General features: G+C 34.1%; 1 protein-coding gene across 6 annotated transcripts in view; it reads right to left on the bottom strand.

Annotated features, from left to right (window-relative positions):
• Nucleotides 1–11,702: 11,702 nt before the first annotated feature.
• The window catches only part of GLRB (glycine receptor beta), a 137,312-nt gene continuing 132,970 nt past the window's right edge, over nucleotides 11,703–16,044 (bottom strand). For all 6 annotated transcript variants that reach the window (XM_089302279.1, XM_089302280.1, XM_051819910.3 and 3 more), the window contains one exon: nucleotides 11,703–15,548. In XM_089302279.1, the coding sequence (XP_089158405.1) occupies nucleotides 15,252–15,548 (297 nt within the window). In that variant the 3' untranslated portion in view covers nucleotides 11,703–15,251. The remainder of the gene's footprint in view (nucleotides 15,549–16,044) is intronic.

Below are 16,044 nucleotides of genomic sequence, written 5' to 3' on the forward strand. Positions count from 1 at the left end.
TGAATTTTATCAGAAGCATTAGAGGGAAAAGAACTTTAAAATATTGTATTGAGTTAAACACTAATTTAAGAATAAGAGAGAAACACAGATCTTTCCAGATGTACATGAACTCAGTATACCACAGTACATAGTAAGTACCCTGGTGAAAAATAATTCCAAGCCATAGCAACTAGGCATGAGAAAGAAATACAAGGCATCCCAACAGGAAAAGAAGCAAATAGCCCATGTACATAGATGATGTGATCTTCTATGAATGTTTAAGGAAAGCATAATTAAAAGATAAGTTTATTTTGAGTCTATTTTGCAACTCTTTAATTTGAGGGGGCTCTTCAAAAATTCATAGAAAATACCTTTTATGAAGAACCTGTGAAATACAGGTAACTTTATATTTTTGCACTAATATAAAGTTACCTTTTAATTCCATTATTCACAACTATTTGAACTGCCATTATCTTCATGAATTTGATGGGTTTAAATATAGAAAATGGTTAGAAGTATTAATAGTTCAGAAAATTTGCAGATATAAAATCAACATATAAAAATCACAGCATTTATATATAATAATAGTAACTGTCCAAAGAAGAAAACAATCTCAAGAAAGAAAAATAGTAACAAATATAGCTGGGGGGAGGCAAAGACCTGCACACTGAATATTATTAACCATTTATAAAAGAAACTGAAGAAGACACAGATAAATGGAATGTTATCCCATGTTCATAGATTAGGAAAATTAAAATTGTTAAAAAAAATACATGCAATCCAAAACTCTCTCTCCTCATCAAATGAATACAAATAAGCATTAAAAAAACTAATCCAATAACATTGGCACAATTTTACTAACAGGATTATAGACTTTATTCCTGTTTCCCCAGCTTTGCCATTAATGTCCTTTTTTAATGCTGTGGGTTCCCATGCAGGATATTCTATTGCATTTAGTTATCATGTTTTCTCAGTCATTTCAAAAACAGTGATAATTTCCTTGACACTTACAGAAGTTAATGTTCAAGTTTTTGGAGACTGTAGCTCTCTTTGAATTGCCCAATTATTTATTATTGTTAAGCAGAAGTTTCTAGTTAAATTTTAAAATAAGACATACAACATTAATATACACAGTTCACAGAGAATGTACCTGATGCAAAACATCACCAAAAAGACAAAACTGTCAGTAAAGAGAAAGTGATGTGATACTACCATTAAGACTAGTATAAAATGTTGAATCAAAAGGAAAATGCATTAAATTGGACTAACTAGCCAAATTCATACAAATAGATGCAGTAATCCACCAGAGAATTTTTACTTACATTCACACAATTAATATACATAATTACATAAAGTAGAATCAAATCTATCAGAACTGTGAGAAAAAATAAAATTCATAAAGTTTTAAAGAATGTTTCTTACAGATTATATTCACCAATTAGAGGAGGTAAAATAAGAAACAATAACAAGATGATAGTAAAAAAGTGGCTATATCTAACAAAATCACTGCTGAATATTCCATGAATTTTCATACTAAAATTTATACTGCTGAATAATTTCAGCTTACAGAATAAATAAAGATTAGATTTACAAAGCATTTTTTTTAATAAATGAACCTCAACAAAAATACAAATGTGTGGCATGTAGCTTTACTTAATTGGGAATTCATAGTTTTAAATGCATGTATTGGAAAATAAGAATGATTGGAAAGAAACATGGACTAAGCATTTGAGCCAAAATGTTAAGGAAAGAACAATAATGTCAAGCCAAAGAAAACAGAAGAAATGCAATAATGAAGCCAAAAGTGCATGCAGTGCAGTGCACACATACAATAAGTATGAATCCATTAATAAAATATAATTTTCTGATAATAACAATAAAATACAAAACCCTACACAAGAATCATTGAAAAAAATATGGGTAAATATTCAGATCACAAGTGAAAAACATCATAATAAATATTTTAGACATCACAAGACTTTATTCATTAGTGATGTTGAATTAACAAATTAAAATGTAAATGAAATGGTTGGCAATCCTTTATAGAAAATTTTCCCAAGGGAAAAAAAAAAGGCTGAATAGATTTTTTTTAATGAACTCACTACCATAAATGGCCCTCAATCTACGCTCAATTGTTCAAGACAAAGTTGTTTTGTAGAACTTCTGAAAAGTCAAAGGATACTTAATTTCAGATTTCTATGACCTTTCCAGGTTTTAGAAAGGCAGGAAATTATCCAACTCACTTTATAGGACGAGTGTAACCTGATGCATACCTAGAGCATAGATGATGTGAGAAAATGATATGCTGTGCCAATGTCCACCTCTAGGCACAGACAGGCATTTTACATGACTCTCAAGTCACTGCACTTCATATTAAAGAAAGATGCTAAATGTATAGAGTACAAGATAAAACCACAACTTAATGCGTATCAAGTTAAACTGACATCCTGTGATATGATTGTTGTTCATAACCCTTATGCATGGCCTGCAGAACAGCAGTCTATCCACCCTTTACTTGTGTTGATCTTGTGATTGTAAAGTAAATTGAAAGATTGTTTTTACAAAAAAAATTTTAAAAAAAGGAAAGGAAGGGAGGAGGGGGGAGAAGAGGAGGAGGAAAATATTGTGTTCTTGGAATCGTATCTATTAAATTCATGACATCTGTTCTCTATATATTAATAAATAAAAATGTAATCACAAAAGCAACTAGAAGAACAAAAAATAATGTGCATCACAGAAAAATACAGTTTATCCCAGGAATACAAAGTAGTACACCAAGTTCGAAAATCTATGAACACAGTAGCTATGTAATATAGTAAGGAATAAATACCGTGATCATCTGCAGTGGTTTGGATATAAGTCACATGCTGGAAGTTTGGTCCAGTAATAAGGAGATGTTGAGAGGTTGTGGAACCTTTAAAATGCAGGGTCTACTGGAAGATGATTATGTCACTGGGGCACTATCCTCAGGAGGAATTAACATATTTATTGGGGGATCCAAAATAGTTTCCAAGACAGCGAATTATTAAAGGAGAACAAGCATGGTCCCTGAAGCTGGCTCCCCGTCTTGCTACGTGGTCTCTCCCGTGCTTGCTCCTGCCAGTGAAATGACATATGCCATGAGGCCCTCATGACAGGCCAAATTATTGGTGCTGCCTAATCTTAGTCTTGCAGCTTCAAAGTTGTGAGCAAAACAAATCTCTTTTCTATAAAGTACCTAGGTCATGTATGTTTATGGCAACAGGAAATGGACTAACACATCATCTGATAGTTGCAAGTTAACACAATGAGTATTTTCAGCATTTTACTTGCATAAAATTCCAAATGTTGTATTCTGACTAGATTAAATAGGGGATGGGCAATGAGTTTTTCCACCTGGGTCATGTTCCACTGTTTTTCCTAGGCCATCAGTAAGGAGCTGGATCAGAAGTGAAGCAGCTGGGACTTGAACTGGCACCCATATGGGATGCTGGCAAAAAGATAGTGGCTTAACACAACATGCAACCCCCAATGCCAGCCCCAATATTTGTATCTATTTTTTTTTTTTTTGACAGGCAGAGTGGACAGTGAGAGAGAGAGAGAAAGAGAGAAAGGTCTTCCTTTGCCGTTGGTTCACCCTCCAATGGCCACCGCGGCCAGCGTGCTGCGGCCAGCCCATCACGCTGATCCGAAGGCAGGAGCCACGTGCTTCTCCTGGTCTCCCATGGGGTGCAGGGCCCAAGCACTTGGGCCATCCTCCACTGCACTCCCGGGCCACAGCAGAGGGCTGGCCTGGAAGAGGGGCAACTGGGACAGAATCCGGCGCCCCAACCGGGACTAGAACCCCGTGTGCTGGCGCTACAAGGTGGAGGATTAGCCTATTGAGCCGCGGCACTGGCCAATATTTGTATCTTTTAACAAAGGAAGTCTACTTGTAGTTTTCTACAAATCGGAATTATTGTCACATAAATACTAGTAGAGGGGCTGGCGCTGAACCAACGGGTGGAAGATCTCTCTTTCTCTGTATCTATCTCTGCCTCTTTCTCTCTGTAACTCTGCCTTTCAAGTAAATGAATAATTTTTTTTTTTAAAATGGTAGATACATACAAGGATATTTATAGCTCGCTAGAAATGAAGTTTGTGAAAGAAATATTTTAATTAAATAAAATGTGATATATTTATATGATAGAATAATTGAGATATCTATGTGAATAGTTCTCAAAAAACTAGTTTATCATTTATGTACATTTTAAAACACCAATATTTGCATTTTTCTTTCAAAAATTTATTTTTAAAAATATAATTAAAGTTTTTTTATCATGTATGCTTCTAGGTCTAATTGCAGAAGATCAAGTAAAACAATTAGTGGTGACGATAATTTCAGATTTTATTTTTAATTTTCTAATTTAAAAAAATAAGGCAATGTGTCTATGCATTATTAATTGATAAAAATGAATAAATATAAGTAAAACAAATTGTATGAAAAGTTGAAATTATTTAATTATCACTGTTATAATATGGATAGTATCTTTTTTTCAACATTTTCTTAAATTTTTCCATGTTCATCTCTCTGTTTCTTTTTTTTAAAGATTTATTTATTTATGTGAAAGAGTTACAGGGAGAGAGAGACAGAAAGAGATCTTCCATCATTGATTCATTCCCCAAATGGCAGCACAAGCTGGGCCAGTTCGCAGCTAGGAGCCAGGAGCTTGTTCCGGGACTCCCACGTGTGTGGCAGAGCACCAGTACTTGGGCCATCTGTCACTGCTTTTCCAGGCACATTGATAGGAAGGCGGATTGGAAGTGGAGTAGTCAGGAAACCAACCAGCACCTCACATGGGATGCCTTCTTTGCAGGCAGCAGCTTAACCTGCTGTGTCACAACACAGGATCCTCTCTCTGTCATACACACACACACACACACACACACACACAATGCTTAATATTGAAAAGTAATTTTCAAAAGGAAAGTATTTTACATTGTGGGATAAAGAAGTAATAGCCAGAGATATTAGGCAAGAAAAAGAAATCAAAGAGATACAAATTGGTAAGGAGGAAGTCAAACTATTGTTATTTGCAGATGATATGATTGTGTATTTAGGTGATCTGAAAGACTCCACTAAGAGAATATTGGAACTCATAAAAGAGTTTGGAAAAGTGGAAGGATATAATTTTTTTTAAAGATTTATTTATTTATTTGAAAGTCAGAGTTACATAGAGAGAGAAGGAGAGTGAGAGAAAGAGAAAGAGGTCTTCCATCTGCTGGTTCACTCCTCAGTTGGCTGCAATGACCCAAGTCCCTGGGCTCCTGTACCTGCCTGGGAGACCCAAAGGAAGCTCCTGGCTCCTGGCTTTGAATGGGCACAGCTCTGCCATTGCTGTCAATTGGGGAGTGAACCAGAGGATGGAAGACCTCTCTCTCTCTCTGCCTCTCCTTCTCTTTCTGTATAACTCTGACTTTCAAATAAATACATTAAAAAATAATTAGAAAAGGGGAAATGTTGGTTACTCTGTTTTGATCAGTACATGTTGTGTACACGCATTGAAATATCACACTCTAGACCATAAATATGTACAATTCTTGTTAACAACTTTTTAAAATTATGAAATTTTAAGTGAAATTACTATTATATTATCATGTATTTCCAGTCTCAGAAAATTCTGAAGTCCATAAGAAAAAAAATTAAAAAAGATGGCCAGGCAGAGGAAAGAATGGGATACATACAGCTTAGAGTTGTTAAGCTTTTTAATGATGCAAGCATTCCAGAGGGTACAGAGAAAGCATACGGAAAGGAGAGAACAGAGGGTTGACCTATGGACATAGAGAAAGTTGGGATTCGGGGCCACAGTCAAAATGACAGCTCATGTACACTGACATAGGTCACCCTGATGAGACAGGACACTCTTGAGGTCCCACATCCCAGGAGGACAGAAGCTACATAGCCTATGTGAAGCACTGAGAGTTAGCCAGTATTTTGTGTTAAAACCCACAGAACTGGACAAGGTAAGTGGAGATGCAGATGGGTACGTTTTCTAACAGAATCATTTGGCATGTGGGAAAAGGGAGCTCTTCTGGCTATATAGAATGGAGGAGGTGATGAGAAGGGGTAAACAGGAGTTGTTTCTGATGTTTAGAATGACAGGGGCCCAGGAGGAGGGTGCAGTCCATTTTATGAGGTGGGGAAGAATGAGCCTGGAGTAGAAACAAGAATGCAAGTGTTTTTAAGTGAACAAACACACGAATAAATAAGTGGAACAATCTGTCGAGACAAAGATTTTCTCTATGGGCCATCTGGTTCATATCAATTAGCACACACTTATTTTATTTGATCCTTAAATAGGCATTCTCTCAAAGAGCTCCTAATGTAACCTTAATGTGAAATTGTTCCTTGCATACATAGCAATCCTGCTGGACTTGAAAAGGGGCAAAAATGTAGTGTGTCTTAGTTGCAACCCGGATACCAATGAGTTGTTATTGTACTCCGTGTGTACACATGTATCCATAAGTATATACACTAGCACATATAAAAACACACAAATATGTGAGCACAAGTGTGTGCATTTATATCACCCTAATCTCAACTTGTTGCTTTGCAGATAGAATGCAAAACAAAGTGGAGATAGATAATGTGTGTGTGTGTGTGTGTGTGTATATATATATATATTCTATCTAGATGTTAAAAACCTACACATTGGGCTTACCTTTTATAGTCCTTAAGAGGTTAATATATATTCAGTCAAATTTCAAGGACATTTCCAATAGTAAAATGATAGATCTTGAATGTAGGTTTTCCAACTTAATATTTTATTTATTATTTTTGAGTTAACATATTTTTAATTTACATTCAAGTCAAAGGCTTAATGGCTGTTACATAGAGCTCAACAAATAAAGAAATGATCAGAATAAAGCAGGAAAATAGGCAGACTATAAACAATAAATTAAATGAAAAGATGTTCAACTTCATTCACATAAATTTTAAAATAGTTACAAAATCATTAAACTATATTAGTATGAAATTCTTATCAAACGTGTGTGTCAAAGATTTAAAGCAAAGTCTGACAAACTCTCCCTGATGTAATTAAATTTCATCTAGTGGGGAAGGTGTTGTTGGGCTGTGGATTATCCATGCCTCTTCCACCAGCATCCAATATCCAAGTTCCTGTTTGAGTCCTGGCTGGTCCACTTGTGATCCAGCCTGGGAAGGCAGCAGAAGATGAATCAAGTTCATGGGTCCCTGCCGCCCATATGGGAGACCCATATGGAGTTCCATCCCCCTAGCTTCAGCCTGGCCCAGTTCTGGCCGTTACGGCCATTTGGGGAGTGAACCAGCAGATGAACTCTCTCTCTCTCTCTCTCCCTCTTTCTCTCCCTCTTTCTTTCTGTGTGTGTGTGACTTCCTCTCTGTCACTCTATCTTTCAAATAAGTAAATGTTTCTTATTTTTTACTTTAGTAGAATGCCCAGAATTATAATATTTTCAGTCAAGTATTTATCTTTAGTATTGTATTGTGTCTAAAACATAAAATATAATGCTCTAAGGATAGTTAACTATTAGGTTTTTAGTTAGAAGTGGCCTCATACATTTTAAGTAGGAGTTCTGAATATAATACATTTTTACAGAATTGGGTTTACTAGGTTTTGATTAATTGAGAACAACTATTATATTTAGTAGTAATATTATCAAATGTCAAAGGATGAGAATATAATTAAATACATTAACACCAAAGTTCTGAACATAATTTAATATGCCCTCGACTTCAGAATTAAATTTAAAATCATAGAGTTGTCCAGGATAGTCATCATGTGCATTAATTATCTTTTATTAGTATTGTACATGCATGAAATTATAAGAAAGTGAGCTCAATTTGTATAGCGTATTTAGCATATTCAGGAAATAGCTCTGCTTATTCTTTCCTTCAAAGATTCACAAGTATTTTCAGTTATTTGAATTTTTCTCTTTATAGGATGTAAATGTATAAAATATTACCCTTAAATATGTAGATCATTTTTAAAGTTTTTTAAAAAATTTTATTCATTTGAAAGGCAAAGAGATGGGGCAAGAGGGAGGAGAGGAAAAGAGAGGAGAGACAGAGATAGATTCTTTCCTCTTTTGGTTCATCCCCACCAAATGCAGACAATAGCCCTGGCTGGGCTAGCCCAAAATCAAGAGCCCAAAATTCGATGCAGGCCTCCGGTGGAGACAGCAGTGACAAGTACCTGCTGCATCCCAGGATGTGTATTAGCAAGAGGCTTGATCAGAAGTGGAGTTGGAACTTGAACTCACGATTTCCAATATAGAATGTAGGTATCCATACTACCAATATCTTAACCACCTGCCCCTAAAAAATGTTTTTAATAATACATTTGCAAAGCATCCTCACAGTCATGAAGTTGTAATTGCTACCTATATTTCAGAAGTAAGGAAACTGAGGCTCATTGATGTTAAACAATTGGCCAAAATTTACACAATGAGTAAACTGTTTGCAATTTCTTGATTCTAACTACCATAAAAGAAAGACTTCTGCATTGTCATTGAGGATTCTTAATTAGTGTTTGTTCCCATTTTAAACATAGGGTAACTGAAAATAAGAAAAATGCTTTGACAAGGTTTGCAAGGTTGTAAATGGAAAGCCTAGAACTAGAACCAAAGTACCAGTATTTCAAAGTCGAAGGTCATTGTCCCGCCTTCTTATTTAAATGTGATACTGGCTTTTGAGTTACTTTAAACCTTTAGTTTATTCTGCTATGGTACATGCTTCACCTATATTCTTTACCTGAACATTTAAATTAACTCATCTAAAAATATGAAAGCATCTAATGATGCCGGTGGCCTGCTTGGAAACTAAGGATTTTTGAATGAAAGAGCTTTTGACCATACCAATGAATGAACCAGAAAAGTGCAGCTGTGTTTAGAAAGAGACTCTATAATAGTTCAAGGCAGAATTTATTAGGTATTCCTTCTTAATGAGTTCCATATAATATTCTCTCAGTTAATAAGTTAAAGATCATCTTTGTAGCTGACAAATCTGCAGATCCTGAATTAGGCCCAGGCCAAGTGCTGGGGTTTGTTATTAAAGCAAGCAGATTCATGTACCAAGGAGATTGCCAAGAGCAGGAGAGTGTGAGGCTGTAGTCTTCAAAGAAAAGTAGAAAGGTGCTTACTACTATTAAATACCATTTTCCTCCCAATACATTTCCAACTCTAACACTTAAAGGAACTGTCTCCTGGGAACACACAGTCCATTGAACTGGGCTTTTCAAAGGCTAAAATCATTTGTGTGTTGATCTTGCTTACCATTTCACAATTTGTTATGCGCCATCCATGGGAAAAGGGGAAGCAATGCTAATTGACTAATAAAATCTGTTTGGCGAGATAATTGGTAAAGAACCTGTAGTTTGACTGAAATTCTTGCTAAACCGTGGGGGGTTTTGCCCTCCTTTTGCCGCCTCACTGTCAATGTTAATTGAACTGCAACTGCCTCAGGCTGCAGATTGGGCTTTATTGGAAATTGTTTCAGGTTCTAAGATAAAGATCAGATGTGGGTTTTGGTTAAGAAGCAAACATTAGCTAAAAAGCGTTACATCACCGGCTAAGGAAAATCAGCTTTAATGCTCTTGATTTCTTCAACGACGTTAACTAGAAATAAAGTTCAAAGAGCACGTTAAGATTTTATTTTATTGCAATGTTTCTGCCTTTTGCCTCTCATAATTTTTCTTACTTTTAGTAAACATTTAGTTTCAAAATTCCAAGAATTCTATAATTCTACCATAAAATGGCCTTTCTTTCATCATATTAAAGTAATTCTAACATTCTTCCAAACAGGTCTTTTTCTTTTGGACAAATGACTTTGTTCCATCTTATGCTTTTTAATAATAAGCATTATTTCTGCTTTGCCTTTTAGTAATTTGTATATGTAGCATATCTTTCCTCTTCACACTGTTGAGTTTATATCATCTGAGGGTGGAGGCTATGTTTTATTCACCTTTCCAGTTTTTATTTTATACATAGTTTTAACATATCTAAACATTCAATAAACACTAAATCACAATTTTTTTTTCATAGTCCACTCTGAGAAAGTTTAGGAAGAACTGTTTTGATGTGACATGGGAGATTTGAGACATTTTAAAATACTTAGGGGGGTAAAATTTTTCTTAATGTTTGAGGTAAAGAAAATTGAACTGCAATGGAACTCATAACTTTTTTATTGTTCTTGTTGACTAAGGATATAATATTGTAATATACAGTCATACAATATATGTAGAGAATGTAAAATGTATTAATGTATAAAATATCATTATAAATATACAAATATATGTAAATACAGTATAACCAAACTTGATGTCTTCTATTAATATCAAATGAAAATCTCATATTCTTACTTCAATGATGTGGCTGATGCTTTGAAAGATTCCAACCTCTTAAAGTTTAAGACTAGAATCATTTAAAAGGAGATATATTGCATAAACATATGCAATTAACATGAAATATAATTTAAATATACCTATTAGTTCTAAAGTAATATAATAATATTCTATCAAGAAAACATTGACTAAAGGCTATAAAAATAGGTTTAAAACTATTCTTAATTTAGGCCTGGTACTTTAAAATTTTATACCCAACTATTTATTTAGATTAAATTTTTCAGTACTACTGGTAAATTCAGTTGCATTGGTTACGGCTTAATGTAAATACTGCACAAGGAAAAACATTTTACTTTCATTATGCACTAGAGATTACACCATATGATTAATTCTGAATCTTTATATATATTAATTAAGAGTATTTGAGAAAATTTGACATCCAAGATTGATCCACTTAAAAGAAACAATGAAATATAAATTATTCCCTTATTTAAAAGGAAAATGTTAGAATTTAATACTTCTAAATGTAATATAAAATGGTCAAAGTCAGTTTTGATGTATTTTAAGGTGTAAGTGGAGTAATAACATGAGAAATGGTGGGTAAAACAGCTGAATAATTAATGGAGATAATTTTATATAGAAGCAGATTTTTTATTTAGCTCATTGGAAAACACAAGACGCTGAGTATATCTGAACAGGACAATGCCACAATTATTGCTCTATTTTTCAGAAATTAATGACAAATAAAACATGATCCTGGACTGCATCCTGAATAATCAATACAAAAACAAAACAAAAAATGGAACAGGCAAATTTGAATTAGGCTCTTAAATGATAGCATTTTTATCAGTTTTGTTTTATAGTAATGCATTATACTACTATGGTTACAAAGAAAAGTGTCCTCCCTTAAGGATTTTTTACTATCATTATTATTTGAAAGTCAGAGAGATAAACAGCCAGCTAGACAGAAAGTGCAACCATCTTCTGGTTCATTCTTTGCTGCCCACAATGGCTGGGCCAGGCCAGGCTGAAGTCAGGAGCTAGCAATGTAATCTGGAACTTCACATGTGTGGCAGGATCCTGCCTCCCAGGGTCTGCTTTAGGAAGCTGGGGCACTGATCTGAGACACAGACGTCTTAACAGAGTGACTTTTTTACAAAGTAAAAAACAAAGTACTTTACTGCTTGGCTATATCCCTGCCCCAGACACAGTTCTCTAAAATAAACACACACTTTAGCCTGTATAAGTTAAGGGACATCATGTCTGTGATGTTAGACACTTTGGAAGAAAATGTCTCATGCCTACAAATTAGGGGGGGGGGGCAATACAACAATATGAAAAAATACCGACATTTGGGGAATTTGGATGAAGGCTACACAAGAATTCTTTGTGATATTTTATCAACTTTATTGAAAGTCTGAAACAGTGTCAAAAGAGGTTTTATTTTATTTTTTTTTAAGAAATATGCCCACAACATAAAATAGACTAAGAGTTGACTACTATGAAAGCTTGGGCTATAATAGTGAAAACCCTCATTACCAGCTTTTGGAAGGGAAATTTTGAGAAAACTTACTAAAATTTGAAATTTCAACTTTTAGCAACTCCACTTCTGTTATCTGCCTCATGGAAATATGAGAGTATTTCAAAATGTTCATGGAAAATGAAATTACCCATTTTAGTGCAAATATGATACTCATGTATACTGCAGGTCTTCAAAAGGGCATACAAATGTATATTTGATAAAAGTGCATGGATTTCAAAATGTTTGCAAAAATATTTTTGATAATTTTTCTAAAAAGTTTTTATTTATTTGAAAGGCAGAGTGATAGAGACAGACAAAGAGAGGGCGACCCAGAGAGACATCTTCCATCTGCTGCTTCATGCCCTGAATGCCCACATTAGCCACAACTGGGTTAGGCGGAAGCCAAGAGCCAGGAATTCCACCCAGGTAGGTCTCTCACAAAGGTGGCAGGAAGTCAAGTACTTGGGCCACATACTGGTATCTCCCAGACACATTAACAGGAAGCAGGATCAGAAGAGGTGGTGGACTGATTCCAGGCAGTCTGACAGGGGATGCGGTCCCCATATGGAGGCTTAACACACTGCACCACGATGTGCATACCTAAAGATCTTAACTCATTTTTGTGCATTTTTGAAGTACTCTCTTCCATGTGTGCACAAAGCTATTTATTAAAATAATTCTTTATGTTAGGAAAAACAGCAACTTAGATTTCCATATGAATAGAAGTTAGAATAGAATAAAATAGAAGTTAGAAAGTAAGGTAGGAAGCAGGGAGCACAAGTTAGATTTATAAATATCAAATATGTCCTCATCTGAAAAAACTGCGAAGACATACTAAATAAAAACACAAAAGAAACTGTCACACTATATATGAAGTAAAATCCTATTTATGTTCAATCTCATTATGTTATCTTTTAAGTTTAAATTATATAGGATTTGGAAATTTCTAGAATAACTCTGTATAGACACAAAAACAATAGGGATCTGTGGAGAACAAGGAGAATAGTCAAAAAATCTACTGCAGCAACTTTAAATGAATATACACTAAAAACAGTATTTAATACACCAACATAATGAACGTACAATTAAAAATAAACATCACAAAATCAGTTAAGAATTAAATTGAGTTCTATGGAATCGAGATTGTAGACAAAGTAGTCTTAGCAGCTAGTATGAGCTGAAACAGGAGATGGTTGGTGTGGGAAGGAGAATCTAGAGTTCTTACATTGTGTGGGAAAGGAAGGAGGATTTAGTAAAGGTAAATGGATTAATGACGTCTTTAACAGAAATAGAAAATAAGAAAACTTACTGAATTGTGAGAAGATGATCATTTTTATTTTGAAGCAACTGAATTTGAGGTATTAGCACACCTGCCAGGTAGATACACCACAAATTTCCTAGAGATATATATTTGAAGTACAAAGACTAGAATTGCCTTGGAGTTAAGTGAATGAACCTATAAGAACAGAACTGCAAAGCATCAGTGGGCATTAATTGCACTTCCTTGTTATGATCACTGCCTAATGTTCCATTTGATGCTATGCATCCATAGTTAATCCTCACAGAGTTACTCATATTTACCTGGGTATTAAAGGTCAACTCAAGGCTATATCATCTTATACATTTATATAATGAGATTTATTTACAACATGGTATGGTTTCCATGAAACCTCTGTCTAGATCCAACTCCCTGTTGTAAATGAAATTTGCAAAAATCAAGAAAAAAGATATAAGAAACAATAAGAAAAATATTTTAAGTGACTTAAGTCCTATTTCAAGACAAATATTTTTCTTATCCCTGTTGTATTATTAAATTGTCATTGCCATACATCTTAGTCAAGTATTGAAGTCCATCAATAGGATTATTTTGTGGCATTTTAAAATTATTCAGTTGGTTATGCTTTTGCAACTAGAGGGAGCTGAAGAACTACAAAGAATTGGATTATAATCCATTTAAAAATGTTTGTTGTAAGAAACCTTTAAAAATTAAAGACTTCAATAAACTGAATAGCATTGAATTAAGTATAGAAATTTGCATAAATAATATTTTTGTAACCATTGAACTGGCCATGTAAACTCTTAGTTGTAACAAAACTCTTCAAATAATGTAAATATGGTTCTTTGGCCTTATTTTATGCCAAGACAGTTACTAATAGTTCTAACTTCAGCCATGGCTGAAATAAAAAAGGGTGCTTTGAATGTGGTATTAGAAAATGAGGGCCCCATAAAATGAGACTCAGTGCCTAATTTCCGTTTGGGACAAGATCAAAGTAAGTACATCTCAGTTGCCTAGGCTTTTAGAAGAAGGAAAATACAAGTAAAGGTGAAGTCTAACATATACTGATTTTTTTGTGTAATCATTAAATATTTTGTAATATATCCCAAAATATTAAAATAAATAAAATAACTAGTTCAGGAAATATACTTAATTTTACTTGAATAGGTAAGCATTTTAACAAGTAAAAAGTTAATATTCTTGAATGATTATGAATTATTTTCCCAAATCAAGTTACATCTAGTAATAGGGTATTTCCTTTTGGCTTCTTAAAAATGAGGTGAAATCATATATCTGTTACTGCATTCATCTAAAATCTGTATAACTTTTTAAGGCACAATATTTTGTTTACTCTGTACCAACAAATGATATCCATGAAAATATATTTAGGTTCTAACATGGATTACATTAATTTCTTCTATCCTAAATATTTAATTATGGACCTATCCTTTATTTATTTTTATCAGAAGCCAGAACTCACTAAGCATTTTTCTAAGTACAGATTTCCCTTTGTTTCAAAAATTCTTACTTTTTTTTATTAACTGGCATTTTGACAACACAGGCACACTTTAAAATGAGCTGATTTCACAAATTAATACTTTTTTGAACTTTATTTCTTCATAGAGCCCACATGATTGTAACTGATATATTCCTACTTACAAAGTTTAAACAAAATGTCATACAACTTTGCTTAATCTGTGATACTAACATCTAAAACTATACAGGAATAAGAGAGCTCTCTGAAAGTTACAAGGAAGGACATCCGAAATACTACATACACTAGAATGGCGACCATAGCAGGCTTGAGCGTGCATATTGTTTCATTATTAGGATTATCTGGAGTATTGCAGTTTACACGAACTGAAGAGAACTGTTTGGATTTATATTATGCAGTATCTTTATCCTTCTTTATTCCTAAAGCAATCTATTTGCTATACATATATACATTTTTATTAGAGCACAGACATTACAAGATCATGCTGCCATTCAGTTAAGATGCCACGTGGATATTACAATCAAATGGCATCCAAAATGCAATATATTGCTATGAAAATGCAGATGTTTTCACTGATTGGCATTTATGAATGAGGCAGGTCACAATGATGTGAGATTTTATCTCCTACAAATGGATTTATCATAAATATATAGACCAATATATAACATTGAAGAACAAGAAGCAGAAGGGGAACAAGGCTCTGGCATAGAGGTCGATTCGCTTTGCTGCTGTGGGAATCACAGGCTTGGCAGGGGGAGGTTTCTTGGTGTTCTTTGCCTGAGATTTTCCAAGTCCATTGTTGACTTCAATGGGTTTTCCATAGCAGTCATAATTGGATAATTCAAAATCTCTTGGTAAGCTTCCAACAATGCTGAAGTCATTAGATCTCAGATCAGACTTTGAAGTACAAACCTTTTTGCATCTGGTCTCGCCAACCTGAGAATAAAAATGAAAGATAAAATGTTTTTAGAATTTTTCCACTTATAAATTGCATCTCCTCAAAAGGTTATTTTAAAACCCAGTAGTTTCCACAAGAGGCTATTTGTTTATATCATAAAGAACTAACAGAGATAATAGCTGATCAGATTTTTGTCAGATTGCCTAAACATTTATGGCTCTAAAATGTTGCCTAAATAACAAAGCCTTTGTCATGGAAGAAGTTTTTGGTTGATTATTTTATGCCAAGAAATCAGGCTACCAGACATGTAGAGATATCCGTTGAAAGATCGGTAAGTAAATGTTCATCCTTGCTCCTGTATTTAACCAAGACACAGACAATATTACTAACAAGTATAGAATGCAGAAATCTTCTGAAAGCCCTACGCTTTGACTTTCCTACAGATTCTGTTTCCAAATAAAGTGGTTTGCAAATGACTGAGGCATTTATCCATGATACATTTATCCATGATACAAACTGTGTCATTAAACCACA

Source organism: Oryctolagus cuniculus, chromosome 8 (genome assembly GCF_051225735.1).
Source record: "Oryctolagus cuniculus isolate XC-2025 breed Fujian yellow rabbit chromosome 8, ASM5122573v1, whole genome shotgun sequence".
Taxonomy (NCBI): Eukaryota; Metazoa; Chordata; class Mammalia; order Lagomorpha; family Leporidae; genus Oryctolagus; species Oryctolagus cuniculus.